We start from the raw sequence: 17,392 nt of genomic DNA, 5'->3' as shown, positions 1-17,392 counted from the left end.
CACGACCCGGGATTTTGGGGGGACTCCAGTGAGAACCGTCCTCGTTTTCCCGGTGTAAAGCTGCGAGCCATTTGTCTCGTCTCTGTGGGCTTTTAGCACGCTTTGGCAGAACAAAATACCACCTTTGTTTTCCCTGTTTCCGGTTGTGGTTTGCACAACCAAAAACAACACAGTTTTTTTGGCATTTTGGAGGCAGAATGACGGGTTTAATCAGCGCAGGTCGACAGGTTAAAGAGTAATGGCGACGGTTTGTTTTCAACGCCAGTCAGGTTGCTATGGCTCGAAGAACCCGTATGTAGCTCAGTTGCCCGGATGTCGGCCCTGCCCTATATGGCTCTTTCAACATTTTGGGTTGCCGACCCCTGCTCTAGGGCAACAACGTCAATATATGTTTGATGAAACGTGATTATGTGCATGAGTGTACGTATGTATATGTACTTTTATATGTACAGAATGTGTATGTGTGTTTGTATGTGGAGAAAAATTCAAGCAGAAGCTTGTGGATGGCTACCAAAAGCGCCTTATTGCAGTTAAACTTGCCAAGGGACATGTAAGCAAATATTAACATTGCTGTATGTATACTTTTGACCCTCACATTTTCAGTAGAGCCATAATAAATTCATAAAAGAAGCAAACTTCATGAATGTTTTTTGAGACCAACAAGTATGTGCTCCAATCACTACATCACAAAAAAAATAGAAATGATTGTAAAGTCCAGACAGCCATGACATGATGTTCTCTACAAGTCTATGTAGACTTTTGTACGTGCAGGTTCCTGACACTGACGCAGGTCCGCCCTGTCAAAGTGTCCTCCCAGTTAATGAAACGTTATCAGGAACTCCTGCACCTGCATGCAACTTGAACCTGTTTGTGTTACAGATACGTAGTCCATGCAGGTGGGAATAACAGAACCTGTGTTGTGTACATGAGGAGGTTGCTTGTTTGAGAAGGTCAGCGCAACTTTGACAGCAGACTAACTCTCTAAAGTCACCTGATAGACCACGGCATGACATTACATTTTGTTTGTTTTTCTGCTGGGATTGACTAACTCTCTAAAGTCACCTGATAGACCACGACATGACGTTACATTTTGTTTGTTTTTCTGCTGGGATTGACTAACTCTCTAAAGTCACCTGATAGACCACGGCATGACATTAAATTTTGTTTGTTTTTCTGCTGGGATTGACTAACTCTCTAAAGTCACCTGATAGACCACGGCATGACATTAAATTTTGTTTGTTTTTCTGCTGGGATTGACTAACTCTCTAAAGTCACCTGATAGACCACGGCATGACATTAAATTGTGTTTGTTTTTCTGCTGGGATTGCCTCAAACCTGCAGATTGCTTCCCGCTTGCCTAATCTGGTTCTAAGTTGACCGAGTGTGATTTTCATTTGTTCTGGTGCGGCTGATATGGAGACCCTGAGAGGGATGTTCTGTCACCAACAGTCTGAGCCTCCCTGGCAAAGAATGTTTCTGGCCTGGGAGCGTCGGGCGAAGGTTAATGATTACCGCTCGTCCAATGGTCATGCTGCACTCTCACGGAAGGAGAGAGGGAGGGGATGTTTTGTACCAAACTACAGAATAGGGATGTTCCCATCCTGCTTTTATGCTGACGATCCCAATACCGATCATCCATAAGTGAGATCAGCGGATACTAGTACTGATAATAACTGTACATTTGTTTATGTATTCGTGTTCCATCCATCCATCCATCTTCTTCCGCTTATCCGAGGTCGGGTCGCGGGGGCAGCAGCCTAAGCAGGGAAGCCCAGACTTCCCTCTCCCCAGCCACTTGGTCCAGCTCTTCCTGTGGGACCCCGAGGCGTTCCCAGGCCAGCCGGGAGACATAGTCTTCCCAACGTGTCCTGGGTCTTCCCCGCGGCCTCCTACCGGTCGGACGTGCCCTAAACACCTCCCTAGGGAGGCGTTCGGGTGGCATCCTGACCAGATGCCCGAACCACCTCATCTGGCTCCTCTCGATGTGGAGGAGCAGCGACTTTACTTTGAGCTCCCCCCGGATGGCAGAGCTTCTCACCCTATCTCTAAGGGAGAGACCCGCCACCCGGCGGAGGAAACTCATTTCGGCCGCTTGTACCCGTGATCTTGTCCTTTCGGTCATAACCCAAAGCTCATGACCATAGGTGAGGATGGGAACGTAGATCGACCGGTAAATTGAGAGATTTGCCCTCCGGCTCAGCTCCTTCTTCACCACAACGGATCGATACAGCGTCCGCATTACTGAAGACGCCGCACCGATCCGCCTGTCGATCTCACGATCCACTCTTCCCTCACTCGTGAACAAGACTCCCAGGTACTTGAACTCCTCCACTTGGGGCAAGATCTCCTCCCCAACCCGGAGATGGAACCCCACCCTTTTCCGGGCGAGAACCATGGACTCGGACTTGGAGGTGCTGATTCTCATCCCAGTCGCTTCACACTCGGCTGCGAACCGATCCAGCGAGAGCTGAAGATCCTGGCCAGATGAAGCCATCAGGACCACATCATCTGCAAAAAGCAGAGACCTGATCCTGCAGCCACCAAACCAGATCCCCTCAACGCCTTGACTGCGCCTAGAAATTCTGTCCATAAAAGTTATGAACAGAATGGGTGACAAAGGGCAGCCTTGGCGGAGTCCAACCCTCACTGGAAACGTGTCCGACTTACTGCCGGCAATGCGGACCAAGCTCTGACACTGATCATACAGGGAGCGGACTGCCACAATCAGACAGTCCGATACCCCATACTCTCTGAGCACTCCCCACAGGATTTCCCGAGGGACACGGTCGAATGCCTTCTCCAAGTCCACAAAACACATGTAGACTGGTTGGGCAAACTCCCATGCACCCTCGAGAACCCTGCCGAGAGTATAGAGCTGGTCCACAGTTCCACGACCAGGATGAAAACCACACTGTTCCTCCTGAATCCGAGGTTCGACTATCCGGCGTAGCCTCCTCTCCAGTACACCCGAATAGACCTTACCGGGAAGGCTGAGGAGTGTGATCCCACGATAGTTAGAACACACCCTCCGGTTCCCCTTTTTAAAAAGAGGAACCACCACCCCGGTCTGCCAATCGAGAGGTACCGCCCCCGATGTCCACGCGATGCTGCAGAGTCTTGTCAACCAAGACAGTCCCACAGCATCCAGAGCCTTAAGGAACTCCGGGCGGATCTCATCCACCCCCGGGGCCTTGCCACCGAGGAGCTTTTTAACTACCTCAGCAACCTCAGCCCCAGAAATAGGAGAGCCCACCACAGACCTCCCCAGGCACTGCTTCCTCATAGTTGATTGCTATTAACAATTATTTATTTTATTACATCAAATTGTCTGACCAAAACAAAGTACACAATAACTAAACAAAAGCAAAAAAAATAGTATCTACCACCAGTCTTTGCCTTCCAAATTCTGTCATGTCCATGGAATTATTCTCTTAGTTTGTAAACATTAACATCTGACATCACATGGACCAAGACAAGACCTTCTGGAGGAAAGTTCTGTGGTCAGATGAAACAAAAACGGAGCTGTTTGGCCACAATACCCAGCAATATGTTTGGAGGAGAAAAGGTGAGGCCTTTAATCCCAGGAACACTATTCCTACCGTCAAGCATTGTGGTGGTAGTATTATGCTCTGGGCACTGAATGGAGCACATACTTGTTGGTCACAAATAACATTCATGAAGTTTGCTTCTTTTATGAATTTATTATGGGTCTACTGAAAATGTGAGGGTCAAAAGTATACAATACAGCAATGTTAATATTTGCTTACATGTCCCTTGGCAAGTTTACCCGCAATAAGGCACTTTTGGTAGCCATCCACAAGCTTCTGCTTGAATTGTTGACCACTCCTCTTGAAAAAATTGGTGAAAATGTGTTGGTTTTCTGACATGGACTTGTTTCTTCAGCATTGTCCACACGTTTAAGTCAATCTGTCCACATAACTTTCCTCCAGAAGGTTTTATCTTTGTCCATATGATGTCAGATGAAACAAAAATTGAGCTGTTTGGCCACAATACCCAGCAATATGTTTGGAAAAGAAAAGGTGAGGCCTTTAATCCCGGGAACATCATGCCTACCGTCAAGCATGGTGGTGGTAGTATTATGCTCTGGGCCTGTTTTGCTGCCAATGGAACTGGTGCTTTAGAGAGAGTAAATGGGACAATGAAAAAGGAGGGTTACCTCCAAATTCTTCAGGACGAGCTAAAATCATCAGCCCGGAGGTTGGGTCTTGGGCGCAGTTGGGTGTTCCAACAGGACAATGACCCCAAAAGTGGTAAAGGAATGGCTAAATCAGGCTAGAATGAAGGTTTTAGAATGGCCTTCCCAAAGTCCTGACTTAAACGTGTGGACAATGCTGAAGAAACAAGTCCATGTCAAAAAAAACCCCCACACCAAAACGACTTTATAAACAAGTTGTGACGACGTTCACGACAAATCGCCCGCTGCATGTTTCCTCACATCATTAACTCTCAGTCACAGCTGATGGACGCTGTATTGAGAAAGTAAAAGCAACATGAAATAATTTTTTCCTCTGCTGTACACTGCTAGTGTGTGTCAGATGCGTCCGTCTCCAATATTGTCCACACCTGTCTCCATCCAAACACAGCAGTGCGCTCTTAAACGCACGCCGAGATTAAAGTTAAGTTAAAGTACCAATGATTGTCACATACACACTAGGTGTAGCGAAATTATTCTCTGCATTTGACCCATCACCCTTGATCACCCCCTGGGAGGTGAGGGGAGCAGTGGGCAGCAGCAGTGGCCGCGCCCGGGAATCATTTTTGGTGATTTAACCCCCAATTCCAACCCTTGATGCTGAGTGCCAAGCAGGGAGGTAATGGGTCCCATTTTTAATAGTCTTTGGTATGACTCGGCCGGGGTTTGAACTCACAACCTACCGATCTCAGGGCGGACACTCTAACCACTAGGCCACTGAGATTCCACGGAAATGAAGTTAAACCAAGCACTGGGCTCTGTTTACTCCGAGGGGGAAATCTCCGGAGCAAAGTCCGTGTAGTTTGTTCCGCATGTGATTTCCTTTCCAGGAAGTAAGCAGTGTTGCCTAAAATGCATTAAAAAAATGACCATTTTTCGTTAATTAAAGATGTTTCGATATTTCCAACCGTCTGGAGTTTTAACGCGGTTCATCATCATACCCCTAGTCCCGTCTGTAGAATAGAATGAAACAGCTATACAGTTTGTAGCTATCAGAAATGATTATGCAACACCGGTGAACATTCACCGGCAACATGTGAACCGGACCTTGGTCTTTTAAAATCTGATAAAGAGTGTCTATAATTAGCAACCGAGCAGGATATGTGAGGTATATCTTCAAAAAAGAGCTGAAATAGATGCACGTGTCAGTTAAACACCAAGTCTCGGTCCAGACTAGTCAATAAAACACACACCATGGTCTTGTGTAAATATACATTATTACGTATAATAACTTGAATAGACTCATCTTGGAACACCATGCCTACCGTCAAGCAGGTGTGTCAATATGTCATTGCTAAATCAGCTAAATGTGTTGCTTTTCTGACATGGACTTGTTTCTTCAGCATCGGGTGTTCCAACAGGACAATGACCCCTAACACACCTCAAAAGTGGTAAAGGAATGGCTAAATCAGGCTAGAATGAAGGTTTTAGAATGGCCTTCCCCAAAGTGTGGACAATGCTGAAGAAACAAGTCCACGTCAGAACCGATTTTGTCAAGAGGAGTGGTCAAAAATTCAACCTTAATTCTAGCCTGATTTAGCCATTCCTTTACCACTTTTGACGTGTGTTTGGGGTCATTGTCCTATTGGAAGACCCAACCTCCGGGCTGATGATTTTAGCTTGTCCTGAAGAATTTGGAGCTAATCCTCCTTTTTCATTGTCCCATTTACTCTCTGTAAAGCACCAGTTCCATTGGCGGCAAAACAAACCCAGAGCATAATACTACCACCACCATGCTTGACGGTAGGCATGGTGTTCCTGGGATTAAAGGCCTCACCTTTTCTCCTCCAAACATATTGCTGGGTATTGTGGCCAAACAGCTCAGTTTTTGTTTTGTTTTTGAATATTGCCCCCTTGTGGAACTGTGCCGTCACAACTCCCTCCTCCAACCCATAACAGTCCTGACTTAAACGTGTGGACAATGCTGAAGAAACAAGTCCATGTCAGAAAACCAACAACAACCTTTTTCATTGTACCATTTAAAGCAGCAGTTCCATTGTCAGCAAAACAGGCCCAGAGCATAATACTACCACCACCATGCTTGGCGGTAGGCATGGTGTTCCTGTGATTAAAGGCCTCAACTTTTCTCCTCCAAACATATTCCTGGGTATTGTGGCCAAACAGCTCCATTTGTGTTTTGGCCTTCCCAAAGTCCTGACTTAAACGTGTGGACAATGCTGAAGAAACAAGTCCATGTCAGAAAACCAACACATTTGCACCAATTTTGTCAAGAGGAGTGGTCAAAAATTCAGCTTGTGAATGGCTACCAAAAGCGCCTTATTGCAGTGAAACTTGCCAAAGGACATTGACCTTTATTCGAGCCTGATTTTAGCCATTCCTTTACCACTTTTGAGGTGTGTTTGGGGTCATTGTCCTGTTGGAACACCCAACTGCGCCCAAGACCCAACCTCCGGGCTGATGATTTTAGCTTGTCCTGAAGAATTTGGAGCTAATCCTCTATTTACTCTCTGTAAAGCAGCAGTTCCATTGGCAGCAAAACAGGCCCAGAGCATAATACTACCACCACCATGCTTGGCGGTAGGAATGCTGTTCCTGGGATTAAAGGCCTCACCTTTTCTCCTCCAAACATATTGCTGGGTATTGTGGCCAAACAGCTCAGTTTTTGAATATTGCCCCCTTGTGGAACTGTGCCGTCACAACTCCCTCCTCCAACCCATAACAGTCCTGACTTAAACGTGTGGACAATGCTGAAGAAACAAGTCCATGTCAGAAAACCGACAACAACCTTTTTCATTGTCCCATTTAAAGCAGCAGTTCCATTGGCAGCAAAACAGGCCCAGAGCATAATACTACCACCACCATGCTTAGCAGTAGGTATGGTGTTCCTGGGATTAAAGGCCTCACCTTTTCTCCTCCAAACATATTCCTGGGTATTGTGGCCAAACAGCTCCATTTTTGTTTTGGCCTTCCCAAAGTCCTGACTTAAAGGTGTGGACAATGCTGAAGAAACAAGTCCATGTCAGAAAACCAACACATTTGCACCAATTTTGTCAAGAGGAGTGGTCAAGTGGTCAAGCAGAAGCTTGTGGATGGCTACCAAAAGCGCCTTATTGCAGTGAAACTTGCCAAAGGACATTGACCTTTATTCGAGCCTGATTTTAGCCATTCCTTTACCACTTTTGACGTGTGTTTGGGGTCATTGTCCTGTTGGAACACCCAACTGCGCCCAAGACCCAACCTCCGGGCTGATGATTTTAGCTTGTCCTGAACAATTTGGAGGTAATCCTCTATTTACTCTCTGTAAAGCAGCAGTTCCATTGGCAGCAAAACAAGCCCAGAGCATAATACTACCACCACCATGCTTGACGGTAGGCATGGTGTTCCTGGGATTAAAGGCCTCACCTTTTCTCCTCCAAACATATTGCTGGGTATTGTGGCCAAACAGCTCAGTTTTTGAATATTGCCCCCTTGTGGAACTGTGCCGTCACAACTCCCTCCTGCAACCCATAACAGTCCTGACTTAAACGTGTGGACAATGCTGAAGAAACAAGTACATGTCAGAAAACCAACAACAACCTTTTTCATTGTCCCATTTAAAGCAGCAGTTCCATTGGCAGCAAAACAGGCCCCAGAGCATAATACTACCACCACCATGCTTGGCGGTAGGTTTGGTGTTCCTGGGATTAAAGGCCTCACCTTTTTTCCTCCAAACATATTGCTGGGTATTGTGCTAAACAGCTCAATTTTTGTTCTGGCCTTCCCAAAATCCTGTCTTAAACATGTGGACAATGCTGAAGAAACAAGTCCATGTCAGAAAACCAACACATTTGCACCAATTTTGCCAAGAGGAGTGGTCAAAAATTCAGCTTGTGAATGGCTACCAAAAGCGCCTTATTGCAGTGAAACTTGCCAAAGGACATTGACCTTTATTCGAGCCTGATTTTAGCCATTCCTTTACCACTTTTGAGGTGTGTTTGGGGTCATTGTCCTGTTGGAACACCCAACTGCGCCCAAGACCCAACCTCCGGGCTTGTCCTGAAGAATTTGGAGCTAATCCTCTATTTACTCTCTGTAAAGCAGCAGTTCCATTGGCAGCAAAACAGGCCCAGAGCATAATACTACCACCACCATGCTTGGCGGTAGGCATGCTGTTCCTGGGATTAAAGGCCTCACCTTTTCTCCTCCAAACAGCTCCATTTTTGTTTCATCTGACCTCAGAACTTTCCTCCAGAAGGTCTTATCTTTGTCCATGTGATGTCAGATGAAACTAAAATGTAGCTGACCAACAAGTATCACTCTATCACAAAAAAATTGGAGTTGTAGAAATTACTAGAAACTCAAGACAGCCATGACATGATGTTCTTTACAAGTGTATGTACACTTTTTACCTCCAGTAAAAGCAGATATGTGCAGAATGCTGTAATCTGTCAAATCTCCAGATGATTGACAGTCCTCGTGTTACTTCACCCGTGTCTGGCAGGGTGGGGGTTTACCCTTTTTTAGCGTCTTATCGCTGTCATGCATCCATCTTGTCTCTGTGATATGAACCCACAGAAACTCATCAAGCTTCTTTTTTTCTTTTTCTTTTTTTTTTTTTACTTTTCCCCCAATCTCATCAGCCTCCATCCCATTCTTCGCGTGCGAGCTGAAGGCCGTGACGCCATACAGACGGGGATTCTTCTGCGGGGACGCCAGCATTACGTATCCCTACGTGGAGAGGGAGGCTATCCCGGATAGCCTGCTCATCGCTGGCGGTATCGCCATCACCGGCCTCACGGTAAGGTGCAAATATCACAGACTGACATGACAAAGCATGATCGTCATGTAAGACATTTTTATTTTGTTCATGTCAGGGTTTCCCCTAAATTGACAAAGTACCTGTGGCGGTGCGGGCGTGGTCGATATGACGTCATCGCATTATTTGCTATGATGCGTATATTCTTTAAAAAGGCAAAAAAATATATACAGTCGTGACCACAGAACTTTCGTCATGCTTGACGGTAGGCATGGTGTTCCTGGGATTAAAAGCCTCCCCTTTTCTCCTCCAAACATATTGCTGGGTATTGTGGCCAAACAGCTCCATTTTTGTTTCATCTGACCACAGAACTTTCCTCCACTTTGTCCATGTGATGTCAGATGAAACAAAAATGGAGCTGTTTGGCCACAATACCCAGCAATATATTTGGAGGAGAAAAGGTGAGGCCTTTAATCCCATGAACACCACGCCTCCTGTCAAGCATGGTGGTGGGTACAAGTGTATGTAAACTTTTGACCACGACTGTACATTTAAAACAAATCCGTTATTATTAAGTATAGTATTAACAAATATATTTTTCTTACATAATATCATTTTGTTCTATTTTTAAATTGTTGTACTGAGCGTACAATGTACTTTGTTGAGATTTTTTATTTTTTTTTAGGGATTTCTCTAATATTTTTAGTCACTCTTCCTTAAATAAAAATGACTGGCAACAAATCCAGCATCTATTTTTGGTAGGGATGTCCGATAATGGCTTTTTTGCCGATATTCCGATATTGTCCAACTCTTAATTACCGATACCGATATCAACCGATGCCGATATATACAGTCGTGGAATTAACACATTATTGTGCCTATTTTGGACAACCAGGTATGGTGAAGATAAGGTCCTTTTTAAAAAATAAAATAAAATAAAATAAGATAAATAAATTAAAAACATTTTCTTGAATAAAAAAGAAAGTAAAACAATATAAAAACAGTTACATAGAAACTAGTAATGAATGAAGTATGTTGTATAATAGACTGTATTTACATTATTCACATGTGAATAATGCTGTATAATAGACTGTATTTATATTATTCACATGTGAATAATGCTGTATAATAGACTGTATTTATATTATTCACATGTGAATAATGCTGTATAATAGACTGTATTTATATTATTCACATGTGAATAATGTTGTATAATAGACTGTATTTGCATTATTCACATGTGAATAATGCTGTATAATAGACTGTATTTATATTATTCACATGTGAATAATGCTGTATAATAGACTGTATTTATATTATTCACATGTGAATAATGCTGTATAATAGACTGTATTTATATTATTCACACGTGAATAATGCTGTATAATAGATTGTATTTATATTATTCACATGTGAATAATGCTGTATAATAGACTGTATTTATATTATTCACATGTGAATAATGCTGTATAATAGACTGTATTTATATTATTCACATGTGAATAATGCTGTATAATAGACTGTATTTATATTATTCACATGTGAATAATGCTGTATAATAGACTGTATTTATGTTATTCACATGTGAATAATGCTGTATAATAGACTGCATTTATATTATTCACATGTGAATAATGCTGTATAATAGACTGTATTTATATTATTCACATGTAAATAATGCTGTATAATAGACTGTATTTATGTTATTCACATGTGAATAATGCTGTATAATAGACTGTATTTATGTTATTCACATGTGAATAATGCTGTATAATAGACTGTATTTATATTATTCACATGTGAATAATGCTGTATAATAGACTATATTTATATTATTCACATGTGAATAATGTTGTATAATAGACTGTATTTACATTATTCACATGTGAATAATGTTGTATAATAGACTGTATTTGCATTATTCACATGTGAATAATGCTGTATAATAGACTTTATTTATATTATTTACATGTGAATAATGCTGTATAATAGACTGTATTTATATTATTCACATGTAAATAATGCTGTTTTTATGTTATTCATAAGTGAATAATGCTGTATAATAGACTGTATTTATATTATTCACATGTGAATAATGCTGTATAATAGACTGTATTTATATTATTCACATGTGAATAATGCTGTATAATAGACTGTATTTATGTTATTCACATGTGAATAATGCTGTATAATAGACTGTATTCATGTTATTCACATGTGAATAATGCTGTATAATATACTGTATTTATGTTATTCACATGTGAATAATGCTGTATAATAGACTGTATTTACATTATTCACGTGTAAAAAATACCCAAGTGTTTATTGTTTATTGTGAGCGAACTGTGGTGCTGAATTTCCCCCAGGGATCAATAAAGTACTTTCTATTCTAAACAATGGATATCGAAAGGGAATTGTGCAATAACATAATGAAGCGATTACATATTATAATTCTTATATATTCACTGTAACATGCGGCCCTCTCTCTCTCTCTCTCTCTCCCTTCAGATCGCACTGGGCGAGTGTTACCGGGTGCGTTTCCGAGGCGTGCGCTCGCGGGCGTTTGTGGCCAACCGCTACGTGTCGTGCTTGTACAAGGAGCTGGGCAGCTTCCTGTTCGGCTGCTGCGTGGGCCAATCGCTCACCAACATGGCCAAGCTCAGCGTGGGACGCCTGCGGCCCAACTTCCTATCGGTCTGCAACGTCACCTACGCGTCCATCGGCTGCACGCCGGGCAGCTACGTGTCCCAGGTCACCTGCCGGCAGCCCAGCCAGAAGATGGTGGAGGAGGCCAGGTGAGTGCGCTTCATCCAGCGAGTACTTTGACTTGTGCTGTTAATGTGTAACACGCGTCTTTTATCGCAGGAAGTCCTTTTTTTCCGGCCACGCGTCCTTCGCCATGTACACCATGCTCTATCTAGCAGTAAGTCACCTCTCCTTTACCACTCTCACTATTACTTCTGGTTTATTACAAGCATCCGGGTCGGATCCTGGGCTTTTGTCAAATTTGAAGGTTTTTTTCTTATAAATGAGACTTCACACAGAACCAACTTTTTAAAACAAACAAAAAAAAGTGATAGGAGAAAGGTGAAGGTATAATAAATCCATCTTTTGCAGCATAGGAGTAAGTTATTTACATCTCATTGCCAGTAACTAAGAAAAAGAAAAGTGTAAAAAATGTAATTTAAAACATTTGTACGCACGCACAACACTTAAGACCTTCAGTATATCAGTATGTGGAATTAAATGATGGAATGGACTAAGCAAAGCAATCCAACAATGTACTAATATGATCCACTTCAAGAAACTCTTCACACTTAAAGTGTCAACAAAGTACAAAGAAGAAGATAAACATTCTGAATTCTAGATACCGTATTTTCCGCACTATTAGCCGCACCTAAAAACCACAAATTTACTCAAAAGCTGACAGTGCGGCTTTTAACCCGGTGCGCTTTATATATGGATTAATATTACCGGTAAGATTCATTTTCATAAAGTTTCGGTCTCGCAACTTCGGTAAACAGCCGCCATCTTTTTTCCCGGTAGAACAGGAAGCGCTTCTTCTTCTACTGTAAGCAACCACCCGCCCACGTAGAAGAAGAAAAAGCGCACGGATATTACCGTACGGTTCATTTCCTTTGTGTGTTTACATCTGTAAAGACCACAAAATGGCTCCTACTAAGCGACAGGTATTCGGTTCATGAAAAGACGCAATCTCTCCATCCGCACACGGATTTACTATTACTATTTCCTTCACACTTTTGATTGATTGATTGGAACTTTTATTAGTAGATTGCACAGTACAGTACATATTCCGTACAATTGACCACTAAATGGTAACACCCCAATAAGTTTTTCAACTTGTTTAAGTCAGGTCATGTGACCACCTGGCTCTGTTTGATTGGTCCAACGTCACCAGTGACTGCATCTGATTGGTGAAACGAAGTGAAACGTCACCAGTAAGGCAGGCACTATGGAGGTCTGTCTGACAGACCAAAACAAACAAAGCGTGCATTAACAGATCGATAAAAATTAGTAGCGAGCTGAATGTAGATAAAAGTAGCGGAGTAAAAGTAGCGTTCCTTCTCTATAAATATACTTAAGTAAAAGTAAAAGTATGTTGCATTAAAACTACTCTTAGAAGTACAATTTATCCCAAAAGTTACTCAAGTAGATGTAACGGAGTAAATGTAGCGCGTTACTACCCACCTCTGTGATTAGGGGGTACCGTATTTTCCGCACTATAAGGCGCACCTAAAAACCACAAATTTTCTCAAAAGCTGACAGTGCGCCTTATAACCCGGTGCACTTTATATATGGATAAATATTAAGATTCATTTTCATAAAGTTTCGGTCTCGCAACTTCGGTAAACAGCCGCCATCTTTTTTCCCGGTAGAACAGGAAGCGCTTCTTCTTCTATGCAAGCAACCGCCAAGGTAAGCACCCGCCCCCATAGAACAGGAAGCGCTTCTTCTTCTACTGTAAGCAACCACCCGCCCACGTAGAAGAAGAAAAAGCGCGCGGATACCGTACGTTTCATTTCCTTTGTGTGTTTACATCTGTAAAGACCACAAAATGGCTCCTACTAAGCGACAGGTTTCCGGTTCATGAAAAGACGCAATCTCTCCATCCGCACACGGATTACTATTTCACAGCAACTGATATTCCTGTGAACCGCACTGTGGATACAACGGGAGCACGTACGGTGAATATTCGCACCACAGGGAATGAGAAGTCATCCTTCACTGTCGTTCTCGCTTGCCATGCTAATGGCCAGAAACTTCCACCCATGGTGATATTCAAAAGGAAGACCTTGCCAAAAGAGACCTTTCCAGCCGGCGTCATCATAAAAGCTAACTCGAAGGGATGGATGAAGAAAAGATGAGCGAGTGGTTAAGGTAAGTTTAAGTTTACGAGAAGAGGCCGGGTGGCTTTTTTCACGCAGCTGTGTCCATGTTGATATACGACTCCATGCGCGCCCACATCACGCTGGTTTTAATATATTATTAAAGTTTGACTGACCTATTTGACTGTTTTTTTGACATTCCTTTAGCGCAGTTAGATGCGGCTTACAACACGGGGCGGCTTATAGGTGGACAAAGTTTTGAAATATGCCGTTCATTGAAGGCGCGGCTTATAACCCATGGCGCCTTATGGTGCGGAAAATACGGTAATCGTATTTATCTCACTATACGAAATATAATTTACTTATTTATTTTTAATGCTATTACTTATGGAGTATATTGTGAATACATTGAGAACAGGAAGTGATTAAAAAGTGTAATGTAAAGGTTAAGGGGTAGGATTAAATAGGCTCTGCTTCTTCCTACTCCTTTTCCAACATGTTGAATAGAGAAACTGGAAATTGGGATGTATCATGTTGTATGCATGCATGCGTCATGTTGTGTGCATGCATGTGTCATGTTGTATGCATGCATGTATCATGTTGTATGCATGCATGCATCATGTTGTAAGCATGCATGCATCATGTTGTATGCATGCATGCGTGATGTTGTATGCATGCATGCATCATGTTGCATGCATGCATGTATCATGTTGTATGCATGCATGCATCATGTTGTATGCATGCATCATGTTGTATGTATGCATGTATCATGTTGTATGCATGCATGCATGCATCATGTTGTATGCATGCATGTATCATGTTGTATGCATGCATGTATCATGTTGTATGCATGCATGCATCATGTCTTATGCATGCATGCATCATGTTGTATGCATGCATGCATCATGTTGTATGCATGCATGTATCATGTTGTGTGCACGCATGTATCATGTTGTATGCATGCATGTATCATGTTGTATGCATGCATGTATCATGTTGTATGCATGCATGTATCATGTTGTATGCATGCATGTGTCATGTTGTATGCATGCATGCATCATGTTGTGTGCATGCATGCATCATGTTGTATGCATGCATGTATCATGTTGTATGCATGCATGCATCATGTTGTATGCATGCATACAACATGATACATGCATGCATATAACATGATACATGCATGCATCATGTTGTATGCATGCATGTATCATGTTGTGTGCACGCATGTATCATGTTGTATGCATGCATGTATCATGTTGTATGCATGCATGTATCATGTTGTATGCATGCATATATCATGTTGTATGCATGCATGTATCATGTTGTATGCATGCATGCATCATGTTGTATGTATGCATGCATCACATTGTTTGCATGCATGCATCATGTTGTATGCATGCATGCATCATGTTGTATGCATGCATGCATCATGTTGTATGCATGCATGCATCATGTTGTATGCATTCATACAACATGATACATGCATGCATATAACATGATACATGCATGCATCATGTTGTATGTATGCATGCATCACATTGTTTGCATGCATGCATCATGTTGTATGCATGCATGCATCATGTTGTATGCATGCATGCATCATGTTGTATGCATGCATGCATCATGTTGTATGCATTCATACAACATGATACATGCATGCATATAACATGATACATGCATGCATCATGTTGTATGCATGCATGTATCATGTTGTATGCATGCATGCATGCATACAACATGATGCATGCATGCATGTTCCAAATAAACTCAAACTCAACTCAACTGTGGTGCATTCAAGGACCCTAGATGAAAGTTGGAAACAGAGGTTCCTAGGTTTTGAAGACAGGGGGAGACTTAACTCCCTGGAGATGCGCTACTAATAATATAATAATAATAATAATGATGATGTATTATGATTTGTGTTATCCACTTATGATAACATTTCATAATGATATTTTTAGTGAATAATTACAGGTTAAAGTATGATTATTTAAACTCATTTTCTGGTCAGTTTATATTGAATTTGTTGGGTTTATTTTGTAAATATTAAAAAAAAAAAAAGAAGGTATTTAGGGTGGTTTATATAGAGCAGGCATGTCAAACTTGTTTTCATAGAGGGCCACATCGCAGTTAGGGTTGCTCTTATAGTGATTAGTATATCAATATACATGTATACCTGTACAGTACATGTTTATAATTGCTTATGCATTTGATTATTAGAATTTTTTTTTACAAACACTGTTAAAATAAATTCAGATTTTACCGCAAAAAACTGCCAGCTCAGTCTCCAGAATTTTACCAGTTTTAGTTTGAAAAAAACCCATATATATATATATATATACATATATTTTTATTTATTTATTTATTTATTTTAATTTTTTTAATTTTTTAATTTTATTTATTTTTTTAAATAAATTCAGATTTTACTGCAAAAACTGCCAGCTCAGTCTCCAGAATTTTACCAGTTTTAGTTTAAAAAACAACATATAAATATATATATATATATATATATATATATATATATATATATATATATATATATATATATATATATATATATATATGTATGTGTGGGAAAAAAATCACAAGACTATTTCATCTCTACAGGCCTGTTTCATGAGGGGGGTACCCTCAATCATCAGGAGATTTTAATGGGAGCATTCGCATACCATGGTTTATATAGGGCACAGAGTGGGTGGGTACAGGCTGGCCTAGGGGCGTGGTGATTGGCTCATGTGTTACCTAGGAGGTGTTTCCGTCTGTGGCGGCATGCTGTTACAATTTCGCTGCGCTTGTTGAGGGATGACAGGTCTGGACGGTAAATAATAAACAGTTTCTCTTTCAAGCATAGGTTGCATCTTTTATTACCACTATTGTAAGGTGTGCTGGATTCAAGAATTTGCCATGTTATTGAATATTCAACATTATTGTCTTTGAGGTCCCAAATGTGTTTGCTGAGTTCTGTGGTATTTCGCAGGTTTTTGTTCCTGAAAGAAGCCTTGTGATTGTTCCATCTGGTTTTGAATTCTCCCTCGGTTAATCCTACATATGTGTCGGATGTGTTAATGTCCTTGCGTATTACCTTAGATTGGTAGACAACTGATGTTTGTAAGCACCCCCCGTTGAGAGGGCAATCAGGTTTCTTTCGACAGTTACATCCTTTGTTGGTTTTGGAGTCGCTCTGTCTGGGGGTCGACGGCTCATTTGCAATTGTTTTGTTGTGGTTTGAGATGATTTGTCGTATATTGTTCATGCAGCTGTAGCTCAATTTAATGTTGTTCTTGTTGAATACTTTTCTTAGGGTGTTGTCTTTGGGAAAGTGTTTGTCAATCAGATTGAGGAATTTGTGTCCAATGTTCGTTGAGACGTTTTTGCTGTATGGGGGGTTGTACCAGATGATGTCGTTTCGTTTTCTGTTCTTTTTTGGCTGGTTTCCTGGCGTGGGTTCATAGGTGAGGGTGAAATTGTATCCGCTTTCATCAAGGGATTTTTGGTACGGGGGGGTTGCTTGGTCAAATTCAGCTTTGCTAGATGACAGCATCGATAGCCTTTTATTGATTCCGGTAGGTATTCTGTTCGTGGTGGTGGGTGGGTGGTTGCTGTCATGGTGCACGTATTGGAGTGTTGTGTTGGGTT

At 41.7% G+C, this 17,392-nt stretch overlaps 1 protein-coding gene across 1 annotated transcript in view; it reads left to right on the top strand.

The window, feature by feature from the left end:
* Positions 1-17,392, top strand: part of ppap2d (phosphatidic acid phosphatase type 2D) — a 104,489-nt gene that overhangs the window by 70,141 nt on the left and 16,956 nt on the right. The window contains exons 2-4 of the mRNA XM_061982110.1: positions 8,794-8,951; positions 11,418-11,704; positions 11,775-11,832. Of these exons, the coding sequence (XP_061838094.1) occupies positions 8,794-8,951; positions 11,418-11,704; positions 11,775-11,832 (503 nt within the window). The remainder of the gene's footprint in view (positions 1-8,793; positions 8,952-11,417; positions 11,705-11,774; positions 11,833-17,392) is intronic.

This window comes from Nerophis lumbriciformis, linkage group LG24 (genome assembly GCF_033978685.3).
Source record: "Nerophis lumbriciformis linkage group LG24, RoL_Nlum_v2.1, whole genome shotgun sequence".
Taxonomy (NCBI): domain Eukaryota; kingdom Metazoa; phylum Chordata; class Actinopteri; order Syngnathiformes; family Syngnathidae; genus Nerophis; species Nerophis lumbriciformis.
This window is presented reverse-complemented; position numbering and strand designations above follow the sequence as displayed.